This window comes from Nanorana parkeri, unplaced genomic scaffold, assembly GCF_000935625.1.
Source record: "Nanorana parkeri isolate BGI_ZX_2015 unplaced genomic scaffold, ASM93562v1 scaffold1129, whole genome shotgun sequence".
Classification (NCBI taxonomy): Eukaryota; Metazoa; Chordata; class Amphibia; order Anura; family Dicroglossidae; genus Nanorana; species Nanorana parkeri.
This window is the reverse complement of record NW_017307397.1, coordinates 119288-140155: the sequence shown is the minus strand read 5'-3', so window position 1 is coordinate 140155 and position 20868 is coordinate 119288. Positions and strand designations below refer to the sequence as shown.

Below are 20868 nucleotides of genomic sequence, written 5' to 3'. Positions count from 1 at the left end.
CCCCCCCCCCCCCCCCAAAACAAAGTGAGCCGGCCTGAATGCGATCCAGTGCGTTCCGGCACCAATCGGGCCAGAGCGCATTGGTGCTGGTGTGAGCTAGCCCTTAGGGCAGGGGTTGCCAGACTTTAGCCCTCCAGCTGTAGAGAAACTACAAATCCAAAAAAAGGCATTGCAAGACTCTGACACCCGCAGGCATGACTTCCAGAGGTGAATTAATGATGGGATTTGTAGTTTCCCCATAGCCGGAGGGCTGAAGTTTGGCTACCCTTGCTTTAGGGTTTTGGCACCCTTTCTTGGGTGTTTCCTACACAACTATCAGCAAGTTAGACCTACTTGGCTCAATGAACAGCAAGTGGATGGGCTCTATGGCATGCTATGAAATATTATCTGATCCATAACAAACACATTTCCATTTATGTAACCCCCGGAAAACGCAGGAGGCCCGAAAAACTGCAAGGCAGAAGATGTGCTTTCTGAAGCGCCCAGCGGTTCTATATATTCTGTGGCATGTCAGACACTAAATCAAACGTTGCTGGGCACGAGAAATTACACCTGCAGAGATGGGAAATGGTTGCTAGCAGTGGACGGCTGCTACTCTGTGAAAATTTTCCAGCAGCTGGAGAACGTCAAGGTAACGACTGATTGGTGACACATTGTAGTTCCACAAAACAATATGGTGAGCTCCTCGTGGTGCGATCTGGCTCATTGCACTCCGGCATACTGTAGCAGTCAGCAGTTACAAAATGAATCATTGCATTCTGGGCTTTGACAAACGTTTTTTCATTAAAGGGCATCTACGGTCAAAACCTAAAAATAATTCTGTATCTCTACATTGAATGTCCATATGTTCTGTCCCGCTCCTAATAACCAGATCAATCTAGAAGTGCGTAAACTTACTTATTGAAGATGCCCGTAGGATGGACTTCCCCAATGCACTGACACCATTTCACTCTGCCCTGTGAATATGCACTTCCTGGTGTCACCTCTCTCACAGAGCCTGGCTTCTGAACTATAACTCAACATCTGAACACTGTAACATTATCATGTTATCATGAGGATGAGAGACACAAGGTAAGTCTATGGAGCAGCGTGCACCCGCTGGGACGTCAGAGGGGAGGACAGAGGAGTCAGCGCTGGATCGGAGACCCGCACCAATCCCAGGTTGCTAAGAGCTTGTGGCAACTCTGGCTTCCCGTTCAGCTCACTGATGTCATTGGTTGCCAGGAGCTGAGCGGGATGCTCTGGCTCACATCCCACCGAGCTCCTGGCAACCAGTGACGTCAGTGAGCTGGGCGGGACACTGAGCATAACTGTTGACAGCATGGTCCGATGTCCACCCCCCCTCCCAAACAACAAATCAGCGGAACAACCACGTACAATCTCCCCATCACCACCCCGACAACAGCTCATTTCTTCAAGTGAAGAGTACCCTAAGGATGGCAGCCCCTTGAAACAAATGCAAACACGGTAAAAAGTGGTGCATGAACACATTCACAGCAAGTTTGAACGGGGCCTTACGATACCGCAATGCGCCCCCCCCCATCAATGGAGAATGGCAACCAGATGGCAGGACGGCAGGGTTAGTTTTTTTTTTTTTTATTGTTTCTTTATTTTTTTAAAACTTTTTTATCACTTTTTTTTTTTATCTTATTGTTTACTTTTAATTTTTTTTATAATTATTTTCTTATCTTTTAATAATTTGTTTCTTATTATTTTTTACTTTTTAATCACCTTTTTATTTAATTATTTCTTATTTTATTTTTTTATCAATTTTTTTTCCCCCACTTAACTTTATTGCTATCACACAGGAGCTAACAAGTGCCTGAAGGACTTGCAGGCTGAAAACTTATTACAAGTCAGGCTGGCGACATCGCCGAGATCACTTGTAAACATGCAATCGGATCCCCCACTGTAGATTTAGCCCTGTTTGTGCAAAGCAGGACTAAATGTAGAAAGCGCAACTTAACGCCCGGCAGGCCGGAACTGCATGTTCCGGGCGTCGAGGGATTTCACACTGCTGCCGCCCCTCTCCGCCCTGCCTCCCCGAAGCCGGGCCTCGGTGGCCTTGTGGGGAATCCGGGCCTGGGCACAGATTAATACATATTTTATATTATTAAATATGTTTAAAATCTTCACTATGCCAGTGCGTCCTGGATTTCTTCCTTAGTTCTATGTGTGGATTGGTCCAGTCGTGATCAGGAACCGCAAGGCAAGTGTGCAAGGTGGACGTTTGGACACTTTAATGTAACGGTTAGGTTTGGAACATGGTATCCTTTGTATCAAAGCGCTGCTATTTAATGTGTTTGTCTTCTACGACTCTCTAACTATAAATGTATCACACACACAAAATGTTATGCCCGGAGCAACAACAAAAAATAAAAAATAAGCGGAGGGCAAGCATGACAAGGTGAATAGGGGAGGCAAAAAACTCAAGGAGTTAATGGGGTTCGGTTTCAGGACTTAGTTTACTTACCCGATTGGCCAGGTCAAAAGGTTAGGTGGAGCTTTAGTGGTGGTCTGAGTGGGTGGGGTTCCATCTTTATTAGTTGGTGACTGTCGGACGAGGAGCGAACTTACCGCCCACCCGACCCTTTTGGTTTTTCAGAGGTTGCACTATGGAAATTTTCTGTTACGTGGCGGTTGGGTTCTTTGGAGGCCGTAAAATTAGGTGCTGGTAGTTAATGTTTGAGGACCTGTCTTGGTATGTTGTCCTCTATTCATTGGAAGTGGCTGCGGTCAGTTGGTGGTTGTCCCCGAGGCGGTGTGTTGCGGCTGGGGGCCTAACATGTTTTTGGTACTGCCGTAGAGAACGGATTCAGAAAAAGAGGTGTGGCCTTCAAAGACCTGCAAGCTATTTTATGATTCTTGCTGATGTTGAACTTTTGATTACATAGAGTTATTTTCAGATTTAATTATTTAATAAAAGACCGCTAAGGCCAATTTAAAGCCATATTGGAGTGCAGTTTTGTTATTACTTTACAGGGACTGGGTGGTGGGCCTAGCGGTCTATATTAGAAAATGATTGAGGACGTCTATTCTGCCTGAGTCATGAATAGTTAATTCAGCTATGATTAGGGTCCTGCGTTTGGGCTGAAACGTATGTTTGAAAGCATGGGTATGAAAGCATGTATGAACGTATGAAAGCATGTGTATGTTTGCAGTTTGTATGCGGAGATGTAATAAAGTGAGCTTTTAGAAGGATCCCTGCTGGTGTGTCGGTGATTACACATTGCTGGTCCATAAGTATTATACCGTTATGAGAGCTGAAGAGCGAGCATAACCCTACAAACCCTCAGGGCCGGATTCCTAACATGGCCACCAAGGCCTGGCCTCGGGGCGGCACGGAGAAGAGGGGCGGCACAGGTTTGAAGTCACCCGACGCCCGGAAGATGGAGTTCCGGGCGCCGGGCGGTAATTTGTTTTCTACATTTAGCCCTGCTTTGCACAAGCCGGGCTAAATGTAGAACGGGGAAAGCCACTTGTTTCTTTACAAGTGATCTTGGCGATGTCGCCAAGATCACTTGTAATTAAATTGCAGCCGCTCTGTGTATACAGTGAGAGGGGAGAGCTGTGCATTGCGGAACCTGGCCTTGGGGCAGCAGGGAGAGTAAATCCGGTCCTGCAAACCCTTATCAATCAAAAACCTAATAAGGGCCCATTCACACTTATGGCTCATGCACATCATCCATACTGCGTGCATGCCGGTGCAGAGAGCTGTTCTTTCTGGGAGGAACAGGGGCTGCATTTAATTGCATACAGTCCCCTGTACCTCCCTATGGAAGGATGTGACTGCATGAGAACCCGAACCTGCACACTGTCTGCGTCCAATTGTGGGCACCTGGAGCTGCATTGATGGCAGGTTCTGGTTGGCATGTAGACGTGTGCAGCCATACACGACATGAGGCTGCATGCAACTACATGCAACACCTGTTTGCTCCCAGGAACAGGTCTCTGCACAAGTGTGCACGCCATTTGGATGTGCACATTTCTGTGAATGAGTCCTTAAAGTGACATTAAACCCTCAGATTTTTTTACATAAACCAATACTGTAATGTGTGCCTTACTGTAATCCATGGTAGTTTCCCTTCTCTTTGCTGCTCTTCCTTTTAAATCCTTCTCTATTCTCATGCTGGGGAGAACTTCCCTTTGCAGCTGAGTGCCTCTTCAGGTTGTGAACCAACACACAGACACCATGTATCCATTTCAGAGACAAGGCAGTCTGCTGCAAAACAGAAGTTCTGCCCAGCATGAGAAGGATTTAAAAGGAAGAGCAGCAAAGAGAAAGGAAACAACCATGGATTGCAGTAAGGCGCACATTACAGTTTTGTTTTATGTTAAAAAATCTGAGGGTTTAATGTCACTTTAAGCATTCTGCTGTATTAATGCACACGCAATAATGCACGTTATAGCACATGCTAATGTACAATGCATTAAGGCAGCCCAGTCATTACGAATGGGCTGCCAACGGACCACAACGTGGTACTCTTGGGTGCAATGTGCGTCGGACTCTACAGTACAGCACAATGCACCACACATAAGCAGGTGCCACGCATTGTCTTGGCACAACAGTTGCACTTTAGCACACGCTGCCACAATGCATAAGTGTGAATGACACTTCTCCACTAGCAAAAAAAACAAAAAAAAACAGTTCAGTCTGGAGCTTAGCCACTTTAACTTGGAATATTTAGAGGTGTACAGTATGTGGAGAAAAGAAATGTATAAAATGACTAATTCCGCACCTTTTCCTTTCTTCTGCCCCTCATAGGACATATTGAAAGGTCCGGAGGTGCAACAGAACTTGCCGTCATTACTGAAAAATCTCACTGTTACAGCCACCGAAGAGAAACAAAACATTCAGAACTCCACCAAAAGTTTACAGATGATGGTTGAGATCCTATCCACAGTCTCAAACGTGAGCGTAGCAGTGGAGCAAGCCGTGATGCAGGTGAGACTGTCTATCCCAGCCAGGCATAAATGGAAGTGTTCACCAGAATAAACAGTGTTTTCGTTTTTTGGAAGGGCTACACACTGTAGGTACTATAAGGTACTGTACACTAACATTGCCTTACGCAAGCAATTTTTTAACATGCTGCACTACAACAGGGCAGGTCTGCGGGTCTGGTAACACCTACATTACTTGCTCATTGGCATGCCATTCTAAGAGGCTCATGCGGCTATCTACTCTCCTCAATAAACTGCTAAGTTAGTCCACACTGCGGCCTGCATGGTTTCTTGCATCGGGGGCCCTAAGGCTTCTAGTTACTCCTCTGTGCAGGATCGTATTGAATGGCGACAATTATTGCAAAGAACATCCGGGGCACTTGGCAGGAGACCTGGAGCACATGCTCTACATGCCAGGGTCTAGCTATGCCCTTAGTGAAGTCTTAAACTGTAGCTGAAATCAGCCATGCTAATGCACACTGGCTGTTGGGAGGTGTCACCGCAGGAATGAATATACAGTACATTTATAGAAAACTCTGTAGCGCCCCTCTGACCCCCAGAGGCCTGAGGTGGACCCCCAAAGGGTAGGGAGGGCCGACATTTCACTCTCAGGGGCAGATCCTTAGATAGTAAAGGGACCTGTGATCGACAAATTGGGTTCCAGTCACTTTAAATGCCTTTTTTAATGCTTTATTGGGAACCGCATAACTGGGAGAGAGGGTATTGGGCTTCAGACATACTGTACATAGCAAAAATAGAACACAGGCGCACCAACCCCTTCAGAATTCCTCAGTGCAGTGCAGAAAACCGGCTGACACTGGGCAATAGAGCAACAGCTGAATAGGGATGTGCATGAGATCTTCCCTAGGCGAGGCACCAGACTTGTTTCTGAGGTCCATATTAGCTCCTGGAACCTCCTACAGTCATGAGGCTTCTCTGGTTCTCCTCCCCAGACATTTCCAGACCCCTCCTGGGTCCACATGTGGCCTCTTCCAGGCTTGAGACCTAGTCAGCTTCTCCAACACTATACATGCCTGGGGGCAGACTGCCCTTGAGCACATGACAATCCCCTGAGTTTATATGCACTCTCGCAGCATGCACCACTGGCCATGAAACTCCTAGTGATTGGCTGGTGAGGCATAGACCCTCCTAGTGTTCTCCTAATGGATAGCCCACTCTCTGTAGGGTCACACTCCACTAAAGTAGGTGCAATCAATAGCAAAACACCTGGAATTAACTATATAATGTCTAACTACAAATCAGCTAGACTGATTAGAGTACTAGCAATGCTAAATTTCTAGTAGCCACTCCACTGAGGGTGGTAGGGGTTACACCTCCATCTACATTCCACCTCTTATATCAGATAAATATGTGATATAAGCCACCACACAGCCCTCAGTTCTATCTTGGAAATGAATGAGCGTAAGGCATGATATAGATAGTTTTAGCAATGTTATCATATGTATGTGGCCTAAAGATTCTGTGTGTAGAATAATTTGAGGCTTTTATACTTATCTAGTCTTGGCAACATATTTCTTCTCCTAGAACTTTATCAAAACAGTTGATGTTGTGGTGGGAACATCCAGCGCTTGGGACAGGGCGGGTAACGAAAGTGTAACCATTCTGAATTCCGTCGAGAATTTTGCGAAAAATCTGGACTTCAATGGCACAATCGACTTTAAAAACGAATCCATCAGCAATATTCAGCTTTATGGGCAAATTCTGAGCAAAGATGACCACTACAGTAAGATATTTGATGTGCAAAATTTAACTGGAAATGTGTTTATCGATAGGGGGTCATTTCCAGACAACTCCACCACAGTGATTACCATCGCTTACGGTACGATGAAGGACATTTTGCCAAAAACCACAAACAACGCAAACAAGACTGTCAACGGGCTGGTTATGTCAACGATCATTCGTGGGAATTCTAGTATGAAAGATAACAGCAATGTATTTAAAATAAATATGTCCTTTACTGAGAGTAATACGTCACTAGCGAAGCCAGAGTGTGTGTGGCTTAACCTGATGCAGAACGTTTGGAACAGCAGCGGTTGTGAAGTCTTAGGTGAAAATGGTACGATAATATGCTCCTGTAACCACCTGACTTCTTTTTCAATACTTATGGGAGATCCAGATATTGCAAATCCAAATCCAAATCCAGATCTAAAAAAATATTCAGAAATTATTACTTATATTGGAGTTGGAATATCTCTTGCTTGCTTGGTGACCACACTACTCATCGAGGCCTTAGTGTGGGCCTCAGTTATCAAAAACAAAACCTCCTACGTACGTCACGTCTGCCTGGTTAATATTGCTGTTACACTGCTGGTGGCCGATATCTGGTTTATCATTGGTGCATCACTTGAGAAGGCTCAAGGATCAGCTGCCTGCAAAGCCGCGGCCTTCTTTATCTTCTTCTTCTACTTGTCTTTGTTTTTCTGGATGCTGACCACGGGACTTATTCTTTTTTATCGTCTGATCTACATCTTGCATGACATGAGTAGGAAGACCATGATGATCATAGCTTTCCTCCTGGGTTACGGATGTCCGCTCCTTATAACTGTTGTCACCGTGGCTTCGACGGAACCCAGTAAGAGATTTACAAGCGAAAAGTTCTGCTGGCTTGACTACAAAAATTCCAGATCATTCCTTGCCTTCGTGGTGCCAGCTTTAACCATTGTGTTTGTCAACATGCTGATCCTGGTGGTGGTCATATTCAAATTAATGAGACCTACCATTGGTGAAAAATCAGGAAAAGAAGACAGAAAGACTTTGGTTGTGATTGCTAAAACCATTGCCATCCTCACTCCTCTTCTCGGAAGCACCTGGGGTCTTGGACTCTGGGTTGCGATTGATCCTTCTAATGACGTACTCAATATAATATTTTCCACACTCAACTCTTTTCAGGTAAGTGTCATATAGTATATGGTAATGTATAATATAATACGTATATTAAACACTGCTAACTGAAAATAACTGTTGTTATAATAATATTATTATATCATGGGGGGAATTTATCAAAACTGGAGCAGATAAAATCTGGGGCAGATGTGCATGGCAACCAATCAGCTTCTCTTTTTAGTTTGTTCAATTAAGATTTGAAAATGAAAAGGAGAAGCTGATTGGTTGCCATGCACAGATGCTCCAGATTTTGTTAAAGGTGTAAGCAAAATAAAAAACTATTGTGGGTCTCATTTATTAAAGCAAATGAACAAGAAAAGGGATAGGTTTTAGTACAAGATTAGAAAAAAATATATATATTTTTTCAGTTTACATAAAAACTATCATAAAACTCCATTGTGCCTCCATGGTGCTCAGTTGGCAATGTATGCCTGTTTTTTTTAAAATAGGAAACCCCTGCACTATTCACATGCTTTTTGGCAGGATGCCGGAAATAACTAGCAAGCAGTTCTGCGAACGTCTGAGTTTTAGATTCAAAGCACACTGCCATATACCTGAAGGGGGACTTAGCTGAGCAGAGGAAGGCTACACTTGCCGACCATGTCCAACTCTCCTGGAAGTAGTAACAGGCAGAGTGAGGCCGCAGGACCGCACGAGTGCCCAGAACGTGGGTCAATGAAGTTCATGCAGATGCTCGGGTGTGAAGACCGAATAAGGCAACTACAGGATCAAAGTGGTGCATTGAATGTAGCTGACAGATGACAGATGTGTAGTCAGGAACATAAGCCTGAGTTGATATCGTGCAGACGACCCAGTACCAAATCTCAAGTCAGCTCAGTTTCGAAGTCAAGGTCGAAAACAAATAAGTAGAAGTAAAGCACCAGATAAGTAGACAGAGGTAGGGTTGGGTCACAAGCCAGGGTCATTAACTTTTGGGAATCAAGTCTCAGGTCGGGTTGAAGGCAAACAGGATTAAGCTGAAGACCAGTCAGCTATTAGCCCATAGTTCATTCTGGTTTAAATAGGCCAATTGGTACCAATGAGTGCGCCACTACATGTGTACGCCAGTGGGTGTGTGCTCGCCTGCACAGCTGTGTGCACACACGCCGATGCTAACTTTGATGCGCACGGGTACTGGTGCACATTTTTCTGTGCGCACAAACCACGCATAACAGAATGCGCACAACAGTTTTCTGTCCATTACTGGAGCATCCATATTAGATGGAGTGGAGGAGCATAGGAAACTCACCCCATTGTGCATGTCGCTATCTAAATGACTCAGAAAACCTTCGTCTGTGCATCCTTCTGAAACTGATTTCACTTGTGTTACTAAGAGCTTGCTTACCAGATCTTGCAACTAAGCCCTGTTCGACTGCTTGTAAGGGTACTTTCATTAGAAAGGAGGAAGAAGGCTGTAATGCTCGCCTCGGGAGAGGGCCGAATACCCTCTATGGATCTCAACTGCGGAATGGAGAGGGTTTAAGGAACGGGAATCAGAATAGCAGCTCCTCCCTAGAATGCCCAGTTTTGTATGTGCTTAGGCGTTTGGGAGGCTGCGGTACATCACGCCCCGTATACACAGTAGGGAGTGGGGAACACAGGCCCACGAATGGTTATTGCCTGGCAGTAATGCACGACCGGTTGTTGTTTACAGCTACTGATGGGAGAAATGCAATAGCACAGGTTGTTAAGGTACAGTGAACAGCTGAGAGCAATGCAATAGTACAGGTTGTTAAGGTACAGTGAACAGCTGAGAGCAATGCAATTGTACAGGTTGTTTTAAGGTACAGTGAACGGCTGAGAGCAATGGAAACAGTTCAGGCAGTTTAAGGTGCAGTGACAGCTGTGAGCAATGCAGATAGGGCTATATCGTTATGCATAGGAGACCTGGGCTTCAGTTTGCCTGGCCCAGATTACTTGCGGTTCTGCTGGTGGTGGCAGTCTTCAGTGGGTGAGTCGAGTCTGGTGGTGTGGAGGCGAGGGAACGCTGGATTGATCAGCGTCCTTCCACGATCAACGGAAAGACGCCGATCAATTACCGTGACTCGGCTTTATGCCGAGCGCTGCGTCTTGGAGGGGCGGAGCTTCCCGGCGCGCCTGCGCCCGACCTAGACGGCCCTGAGGTGTGGGATGAAGGAGGACCGCGGCGCGCCTGCGCGAGGCGACGACGGAGACGTTCCCCAGACGTCACCGCGTTCCCACGGAGAGCTGGGGCTATCGATCCCCGCCGCGCCTGCGCATGACCGCGACGGCCACCCGCACCTGGTCCCTGCAGTGCTCGCCTATTACAAAGGCTGGGTAGGCTTTGGGAAAGTCAAGCCTTCTGTAAAAAAAGTTAATACAATTTTAAGAGGTGCACAGATAAGGGTTTTCTCTCTTTCATGAGTAACAACAGGCACCTACTCTTAAATCGGAATTTTACATTTAAAAAAAATAGCTTGCAGGTTATTTTTAAGCTTCCTCTGTAAACCCAAAGTTATCGAAGTGGTGCCAGGGGATGATTGGGTTCATGGATGATCCTGGCATGTAATGAGCACCAGGACTTCTGAGAAAGGGCACAAAAAGATATGATGGACCAATCTACCATGGCGCCTAGTAAGATTATGAATTGTTTTGCTCAGTAGAGCGTCCCAGGGATCCCTCACCAGGTTGCAATGTAAAAGGGAGCGGATCAGATTGCATACATGGATCCATAGTTTTTGAGCTGTAGGACAGGTCCACCAAATGTGGAACAAGGTACCGTGAACGTTCGGCTGTTTTTTTAAAGGGGATTACCCCTATGTGCAATGAGGCTGCTAATGGGGGAATCGTGTGTGTTGTTGGAACCTTTCTATTATGTTGTGTGTGGCAGCTGATAGGAGAATCTTTTTAAATGTCATGGGTGAATCCTGTTTGATGTGGGAAAGGGCAAATCTACTTTACAAATTATGGGTGAATTCTAAAATGTAGACAGGTGAATGTTCGCTATCATTCACTCTGTAAATCATACAGTGAATCCTTTATAAATAGATCCTATTTCACTCATTTGGCTTCATATGTAGGGTAAATGTCCAGAATTTTAAGAATTTTTGTCAAATTTTAGATGAAAGTCAGGTGGCTTGGCTATAGAATCTTTGAAAAAAAGACCTATAGGGGTGTATGTATAAAACGTTTGCAAAACTGTTAGTTCTATGATTCCACATTATGGGCACTAGCTGTAGCTGAGGAGCATAGTGTTAAGTAGAGAGCGACACCTAGCTCATCGAGCTGTAGAAGGAGTGACAAATGTAAGTAGGTGAGTATTTCACCCTGTGACAGGCCTCTGTCACACTAGGGGGCCTTAGGGTGCACATGTGCTTTAACTAAGCCACCCTCCCTTGTCCTAGCTGAATACTTACCAGCTTTTTGCAGCCATATTTACATCCTACCACCATGGATCTTCTTCCTGCTGTCCATGTCTGCACAGTAGCTTCCCATACACTTCTATGGGGCTTTCTCCTGAGATAGCACATGCTCAGGGGATGGTTCCATAAAGTATATGAGGAGCTTCTGCTCAGGCATGGACAACAGAAAGAAAAACTAGCAAGGTAGAACCTAAGTATTGCTACAAGAACCCAACAAGTATGCAGCTGGAGCAGTTGGGAGGATGGGTTAGTTAAAGAACATGTAAACTTAAAGGCCCCTGGGGAAAGAAGGGGCAAATGAGGTAAGTATACTTTTAAGTACACAAAATCTTGCTGTAGCTCACGATATACTGAGCTTTGGGTGACGGGAGAACGCTAGTTTGTGTCCTCCCGTTACCCTTAAGAGAACTATGGGGAAAAGCACTGACCCCATAGTTCTCCTTTAACCTAATCCAAAGCAACAAAAGCCCCTTAGACTCTATTTTGAGAATGGCAGCACAAAGCCATTTTGTTGTCCAGCCAAGCTGGCTGCAATGTGTGTTATATACAGTAATTTTATATATGAATATAATAATGCAAAACACTAAAATATGCTGTTTTTTTATCTAGGGTTTGTTCATTTTGATATCAACTGTGCTGCTGGACCAAAAGGTAAGTAGCAATTAATTATAATCAGGAGCGTGCTATGGCCTCCCAACAACATCAAGTGTAATTCCCATACTGCCAGTGGGCACGGTTGCCTCGTACCATGCCTGAGCATGATTGCCCCCTCCACAATCCCCCAGTAGGTTGCATTCAAATTGTGTCGGGCCTGAGCATACTTCTCGTGCTTACATTTTGCTGTGCCCAAGCATGCTTATGTCATTTGTACCCTTACCACCTTAGTGGTGGTAATCCGCTCCAGTATTCAATTTCCATGCTTGGACATGGTTAGCAGTCACACACATATGTGTACTGTGTTGGAATCCAACTGAACTGTGCCCCAGACCACCTATTTCAAGTAGGTCAAGACATAGTACACTCAACTGTGGCCAAGAATGGTACGGAGTGATCAAACTAGTCAAAAAACTTGGACTTTGACCATCAAACATGGTCAGTCATGGTACATACACCCTAGTGTAAGTACGCCCTTAGAAGTAATTTAATTACCACCTGATCTGGCTAATTGAAGCCGCCCAGCACAGATACCCCCTGGTTAACCCATCTTGGGAGGAAAGCAATCATTCACACATAGTTTGGTTGAAGAAAGACTTACACCTATCAAGTTTACCTTCACAGCTCTAATAAAGCAAAACAGAATCCTGAATGTTACCATACAGTGGGGAAGATACCTTCCTGACCCCAAAGCGGCAGCCAGATCAGTTTTCTTGCTCAGAACAATCCCATGTTATTCCAATTATAACCCTAGACATTATCAGTTGTAAGAAGATCATCTAGTTCTTATTCATTTTGCCATAAGTTTTCTTTGTTCACCTGCAAAGTCCCACAAATACCTGCCAGTGAAGTCCACCTAATTCAACTTCCTGTAATGGAGTGGCAACAATGCTGCACTGCTCCTGAATTCAGTGTAGAATAGGCTGTACTTGCTTGCACTTCAGTGGAATGAGAAAATGTTCAACGGGCTTTCAGCATTGTTACTGCCTGTAGCTTGTCAATTAGTACTGGCCTAGTCCTGCCCACTGCTTTCTGGATTGACAGCACCGCATCTTTTGCTACAACCCTCCCACTGTGCGCTGCACTGTTTGGGAGGGGTGGCATGTGAGACACAACTGGAAGTAGACGGTGCCGTCAAACACAGGAATCCGTCCTTATCTCCTTATATATATAGTAACAAAAAATGTCCAGGTGTTGCAGCGCTCAATCTTCTTTCCCTGCCCTTTTGTATCATGTCATGATTTTGATGAACAAATAAAGAAGATTGAGCGCTGCAACACCTGGACATTTTTTGTTACTATATATATAAGGAGATAAGGACGGATTCCTGTGTTTGACGGCACTGTTTGAGAGGTAGCTGGAGTGCAGAGCACCTCAATGATATATATATATTTTTTTTTTTTATTGTAATCCTTGCCATGGACACAGGGATCCTGTAAAACACAGTAGCAGTCGCAACTACTAATGTGTATTACAGCATCTTCCAGGTCCCTGTGGCAGCCGTTGTGCTGAGCGACTTCCCTATGCTATTAAAACACAGAGAGTTGCGCTGAGTATTGCGGCTGCTTTCTCAATGAATACTAGACGTTCTGATTGGATGAAGGGTCCAGTCAGAGAAACACTTCTTTCTCCCTTCATCTCCCTTTACATAGGGAATGATGGGATTCATAGTGTACAAGAATGATAATGGTTATTGTGCCTTCTGTCCAGCCCACTGGAAGTGACAAGGACAGGGCATTTATGGCAAGATCAACAGCTACTTACTGTACTTGCTGAAAATGTTCTTAGCCTGGAAAAAGTAAACAAATGCATCCACCTCCTCTGGGGACAAGTAACCTGAAATATATTACATATCTGTTTTGGGGTTTAGATACACTTTAGGCCAGCAGCAGTAATGTCCAGCAATATGTGCATCATTGTTGCAGATTTGTATCAAATTCTAGGTTCCACCATCACTGAACAGATCATTTAGGAGTCAGGTTAGATCTTTACTGATCCAGATATATGAATATTTTCTTCTACCTTTGTTCTTAGGTGCGGGCAGCAGTAAGAAGCAGCATCTCTTCCTCCTACTGGAGAACAATCAGGTCCAGGGGGCAGGTCAGTGTACCACATAATACACATTGGGATTGAACATTAACATGATCCTCTGAGACATTATAAAGCCCAAATGAACTTTCAGTTTAAATTGGCTAAATACATTTTTGTTGCATCAAAACAAAAGGTGTTCAATGTCTTACACTTTCTTTTCTTTAACAATTAGCTGCAGCCTGTGTAGAAAAGTCTGTCTCCTGCCAGGATGCTCCTAAGGGGTCCCTGTTTTGAAGCAGTGGTCTCTTTGCAGAGGTCAGACATGTCCTCGGCTGAGTCAGAGCAAGAGCTTTTCAATCAGCAAAGAGCATGAGCTTTGATGAGTGCAGAGCAATAGGTCTGGGTAGGTAGAAGGCGTTGTGGACCTCTGCAGAGAGACCACTGTCTTCCCACAAAAGGGCAAGGATCCTAATCTGCAGCTGCTGGCAGAAGGCAGGTTTTTCTACTCAGTTTGTGGCTGCTATAGGAAGAAAACAAGCAGGCCTATTCACAAAAGGGTGAAGAGTTTGGAGACGGCAGGAGAAGTGAACAATCTAGGCCAAATTAGCTGATTTGGAAAAATTCCCAATTCAGCTCAATTTCCAGTTCAGCTATGTCGTCCTAGATTGTTCACTTCTCCTGCCTTCTCCAAACTCTTCACCCTTTTGTGAATAACCCTGTAAGACATTAAGGCCCCATTCACACTGAGCGATTTATGGAGCGATTTTTGCAGCAATATCGCTCATATTTCCGTGCGGTATGTAGCTTCACCAATACATTTCAATGGAGCTGTTCACATCTCGTCGCTCAATATCGCTCAATATCGCTTGTAGCTCGTCGCTGGTAGCTTGTCGCTCCTACATGACCCTTTTTTAGAGCGATTTTGAGCAATATTGCTCCTGATTGCATACAGCCCAATAGGAAGATGTCACGCGACACGTCGCTCGATGTCGCTCAAAGTCGCGCAATTTCCATGTCGCTCAGTGTGAATGGGGTCTTAACATCTTTTGATTTATTGCCCCTGGAATGTATTTGGCAGATATAAACTGAAGGTTCAATTGGGCTTCAATGGCAATGAAAGTACCTCCATGGTCAATAAGGGGGCTGCCATTGGAGCAGGAAGGAGGACTTTTATAGGTTAGAGAAATTGGTAGCGACTGTTGTGTAGGTTCAAGCCTGGAGCTTTGACCTCGTGTTTGACCTTTCATGAAGAATATGGCATTCCACCAGACTAACAATCTACATCCTTAAAGTGAAGCATGTCCAGCCCAAGTTTTTTTCTAATTGAGGATAAAGTGGGGGAAGGATTAAATCTCCTGTTAATTTTTCACTGCTATCCAAAGTTCTGTGGGTCATATCTGGGAACACACCATTTTTAGAGTTTGGTCGCTTTTATACATTTTATCTCTTGTTCTGTTTGCGGGAGGAGAAGTCTCTTTTATTACTAAACAAAACAGTAAGTCACCAGAACTCCAAAGGTTCTCCAAGCAAAGTTCTTTTTATTCCATGTGTAAAGTTACATCACCAAGTGTAGCAAGGTTTCGGAACGCATCCGGTTCCTTCATCAGGCAAAACAAAGTCATCAATTTGTTTTGCCTGATGAAGGAACCGGACACGTTCAAATACGTGATGTAATTTTACACATAAAAATAACTTTGCTTGGAGAACCTTTGGAGTGCTGGTGACTCACTGTTTTGTTTATCTGACCCATCTGCTGTCATTTCAGTGCCACCCTCTCCCCCCTCCCCTCCCCCCATTGGAAGTTGGGGGCATTTTCAATCAGGAGTGAGGTGGGATCTCCTACATGACTGTCTTTTATTACTTCAGTTCTCCATTACTCAGCCCTATGTAGAACTGGAGTTATCTCTCCCCAGCCACCACTCAGCATCAGATCTGCCCGGAACCTGATGGGTACCTATGGTCAAAGAGCTCTAGTTCTCAGTCACTATATATGTACTATAGATACTTTAGGTCTTCAGAATCTTCTTTGGATTTTTGATAAACTGCTCTTCGTGATTAGGATATTACAAAGCGATTTGTTTTACTTTCACAGACAACGTCTACAGATTCATCAGGAACATCGAAGTCAAAGACAAAGAAAAACCCCTTCCAGAAAGCATTTTTGGGGAAAAAAGGTGTGTATGGGAAAATGTACAGATTTACAGCCAAACTTCACCTACAACTCACTGATCACGGGGGCAATGCTGTTCACTGAAAAGTTTTAGTAAATGCATGTTGTTCATGAGAGCAATGCGGTTACATTTAGGGATGCACCATTACCCATACTAGTATCTGTATTGGCGCTGATACTGGGCATTTACATGTACTCGTGAAAATGCCCTAACACTAAGCACCTATACCGACATTTTAAAACAGGTTTTTAAACAGGTTCAGCTGCCATAAGGTCCTGTACTTTCCTGGGGACCTCAGGGCATCTGTCTGTTTACAGCATCTCCCCTTCCTGCCGCCCGCACCCACCGGAACAGCCCTGGTGAGACCCGCACGCAGCCCTGGTAAGACCCACACAGCCATGGAGACACCATACAGCCATGATGAGCCCCGCACGCAGGCTGGTGACACCCCACAGCCATGACCAGACCCACATGCAGCCCGGGGAGACGGCACACAGCCCTGGTGAGACTGCACAGCCCTAGTGAGACCGCGCACAGCCCTGGTGGGACCGCACACAGCCCTGGTGGGACCGCACACAGCCCTGGTGAGACCGCACAGCACTAGTGAGACTGCACACAGCCCTGGTGAGACCGACAAGCAGCCCTGGTGACACTGCACCCACCCACACAGCCATGGTGTGATCCGCATGCAGCCCTGGTGAGACCATCCTCACTCCTCCACTTGAGGAAGCCATGGTTGTCAACCTGGCTGAACTCCAAACATGTCTTCCTTTGTTCATCCCCATTACATAGGGATTACCAGTTTACAAAAGAAAGATAAGACTGTTTTGCTTTCTGTCCATCACACAAGAAGGTCAAGGACACAGCATTTCTAGCATGAAGATCAGGTTTCTGTACTTACTAGAAATGTACTCAGCCCAAAAAAAGAAAACAACTACTCCCACCACATCATGGGACTGATAAGATGCAAAATATAAAATTTTTACTCTAGGGTTGCGTTATCCTTTAAAAAGAATCTGTCATAAATCAGAACACCTAGGTGGGAAGCCTTCAGATAGAAGGTGACACGTGACAAGGTTCCAGGGCAGAGAAGTCACTTGGACTGAAGGCTTTTCTGCTCTAAAACCAACATGTCACATGGACTCAGAGAATAGAAGCTTCTCACACAGGTATTTTGCTTTGTGTCAGGCTTTCTTTGATAGTATGTTGTCATCTCTAACATTTGAATATTTATTGTGTTTCAGCTGTCTATCATCTCTATGCGAATCAAAGCTCAACTGAAACGTCTGGAAATTCATACTCGGTGCTCTCATAAAGGACAACGGCTGTACGATACAATGTGTGTAAAGTTGGGGTGTGGACCATTGTTGTATTCATGAATAAATATGACAGACAGGGGTCTAGTTATCAATGAACAAACAAGGTGGCCTTATTGTTCCAGGACAAGATCAAACCAAGCCACACTCTGAAATGTTTCACCCAAAAAAGGTCATCAAGGTACGATGAAGCCCTTTTTAAGTGAAACCTTCCGGAATGAGGCTTGGTCTGGATGGACTCTTTTGTGATATTGTCCTGGAACAATAACGTTTTCTGAAGGCTGATGTCTTCGGAGTGCTGCCAGCTTGTTTGTTCATTTCATGTGGGAAGCATTGATGAGCTCCATCGGCCAACATGCGAAGACACAGAGTTGGGCGGATTGTGGGCCTTGAGCAGCGCCTTCATTTGGTACTGTCTATTTCACCTAATATTCACACAACTTTCACACATTTTCACTCCTGATATAATTAGAAAAATGTTGGGTAACAATATTGATAAATAGACCCCAAAGGGCCTCTCCAGATGGCCATGTTTTATTGTACACCGATATGCAATGTGACTTACTTATACCGTATTTGCCGGCGTATAAGACGACCCCCCACTTTTAGTTTTGAAATATAGGTTTTTGGCTATACTAGTCGTATAAGACGAGTATAGCCTTCCCGGCGTATAAGACGACCCCCGATTTTCGGGCGATGTTTTTGGGTCTAAAAACCCGTCTTATACGCTGGCAAATACGGTAATTATGAATTAGTGTGTTGTGAATGGATGGGAATACCAACATGTGAGATGTTTATTGTAGGTTCTAGACTTACATTACGTCTGTAAGCACATAATTTGGGCCATTTCATACATAATGTTTAATTTCTGTTACCCTAAATAATACCCTTAATACATTTTCTCATATCCCACCATACAACATAGCAAGAACAAAGTAAGCAGCCTCACTCAACATCTGCCTACAGCTGGATACAAAAAAAGTGATGAGCTGATCTCTCAGACAAAATCTGATGAAGGTGAGGTAGTTAATAGTGATATGTAAAATACAAAATGTTCTGCTCAAAAACTCACAAATTGATCTTGCAAGCTATAGCAGTACTGAGACTATGCCACAATAACAATTCCCATATAACTATGGGGTCAGCTATTCAAGCGGGTGGCTAGACTGGTGTTTTTCATATTTAATGAGTATATGTTGAGGCGATGGGAATGGGATATTTCCGTGCTTGGTAAATGCTAAAAAGTAAAACCACTTAAGGGCCAATTCACACCAATTGCTATACTTTCCAGAGCTGCAGCTGCTGGAACGCACAGCAATCACTCACAAAACTTCCCCATTCGTTCTGGGGCAGGAGGGGGCGTGGTGGTCCATTAATGTCATACCCCCACCCCCCGCCCGCAGTGTGATCGGACCCGTGGTAAAACATTGCCTGCGTTCCAGTCCACTGCGAACCGCTCTGGAACACACCACAATTGGTGTGGAAGGGCCCTAACAGTTTGTTATAAACCTCAGGAACTGTGTTGGTGGCATCTCCAAGACCTATAAGATGCCAGGGGCTGACTTTGTGACTATGCTGACTCCTCCTTTATGTAGAGTGTCACTTTTGGGTGGGCTGCCCTTTTAAATGTACACTTGCCAATTAAAGGCAATCTAGAACTTTGTATATACTATTTGTTCTAATATTGCACTTAATTGTCTACTTTTATCTTTGTACCATATAAACCAAGTACATTGTTTCAGTTTGTAGTTCCAATAAACTGCCTTGACTGTATACTGTAGCTCTTTTCTTGGAATCCATTGTACATTCTAGTGCTGTGTCAGAATGAAAATATCTGCATTAAGGGTGCAGATGAAAATACACGGTAATGGAGCAGTGACCAATTCAAATCTTTTCTTTTGTTATGCCCAGTTTCATTTTTACCCTTAACATTTAACCTTACCTTAAAGCAGGGGCATTAACTAGAAATCACAGGGCCCCATAGCAAAATTTTGTATGGGGCCCTGTGATTTCTAGTTACACCCCTTGCAGAGCCCACTTGAGATCCCACACAGCCCACCTGAGGGTGACCCTGCAGAGCCCACCATAGACTCTCTATGGTAGGTTCTGCAGGGTCTCAGGTGGGCTGGTCAGACTCCTTAGCTGTCCGCCTCCTCTTCCTCCACGTTCATTGATGGGCCCCGACTCCTCCTCTGCTGCCGACCCTGGGCCCCGCCTCCTCCTCCACCGTCGCTGCTGGCTCTCACTGACTCAGCAGCGGCTGTGGAGAGGAACGCACCACTGCACAGATCACTGTTAGTTATCTGAACAGTGGCGCGTTCCTCTTCAGAGCTGCCTGTGACAGCCAGCAGCACAAGATACCATAGCGACCCAGGCGGCCCGCATGGCATCAGGGATGTCCTGGCCGGGTCCCCCTGTGCCCCGGGCCCCATTGCGGCCGCCTGGGTCGCTATGGCGATTGTTATGCCACTGCCTTAAAGCAGACCAGACCTTCATTGCCAATGACCCATTCCTAGCAGTTCTCAGCTTTGCTTTTTTGGTAAAAACAACTTAAAAATTAAGTGTCCCTCAACCTCAGCTTTAGCTTAATCCAACATTCACCAAAAACCACAATCTAACCCTTAAATGTAACCCCTAAAATACTCATATCTCCCCTGCCAACCTGGAACACTTAACCTAACCTTAAAGCAGAACTCCACTTTTGCCTCCTTCTCCTGTAGACTCTTTATCCTTTTCTTGAACCCCACCTCCACCTTGCCACATACATTAAAAGAGTGAAGGTTACTTACTTAAAATCCAGAGTTCTTCCACCTTGTCCAGTAACATCACAGGGCCTTCCTCTTGTTCTCCAGGGGCGGCCATGAGTGGTTCTACATGATGCACAGAACAGCACTTACATAGATCTTTGAGGGCCATTCCGTGCATCTGTACTATAAGCCCAGGGCAGCATGATGACACATCCCTTTCAGAACATGTGTACTTATACTGACATCATGTGACAGATCATGTGACACTTTGATTGCACATGACACAGGTGGACCTTTATCAACTGTTTATAGGGCTTCTGAAATTAATTGGTTGGTCCACATCTTATTTAGGGGGTTCATAGCAAAAGGGGGTGAATACTTCTGCAAACTTAAGATTTTTGATTTTTGTCATAATTATTGTTTGTGTCTTAATAAAAATTATTTTGCACATACAAAGTGGGAAGCATGTGTATATTGCATGGTACAAACCCCCCCAAAAATGCCTTTTAAAACAGGTGGGGCCTCCATGAATCGGACTTGTTTTTCCATCACATCCCACAGATGTTCGATTGGATTGGGGTCTCGAGAATTTGAAGGGAGAACATTGGCCAAAGCATCACATTGCCAGCTTGCCTTCTTCTCAGTGATAATAATGTTGGCTGATCAGTATATATATATACACTATACACTGTCATATATATATACAACACTGAACTCTCTA

At 44.8% G+C, this 20868-nt stretch overlaps 1 protein-coding gene across 1 annotated transcript in view; it reads left to right on the top strand.

Annotated features, from left to right (window-relative positions):
- Positions 1-9957, top strand: part of LOC108796546 (adhesion G protein-coupled receptor F5-like) — a 13910-nt gene extending 3953 nt beyond the window's left edge. The window contains exons 5-8 of the mRNA XM_018568040.1: positions 438-631; positions 4766-4945; positions 6487-7851; positions 9787-9957. Of these exons, the coding sequence (XP_018423542.1) occupies positions 438-631; positions 4766-4945; positions 6487-7851; positions 9787-9957 (1910 nt within the window). The remainder of the gene's footprint in view (positions 1-437; positions 632-4765; positions 4946-6486; positions 7852-9786) is intronic.
- Positions 9958-20868: the final 10911 nt, after the last annotated feature.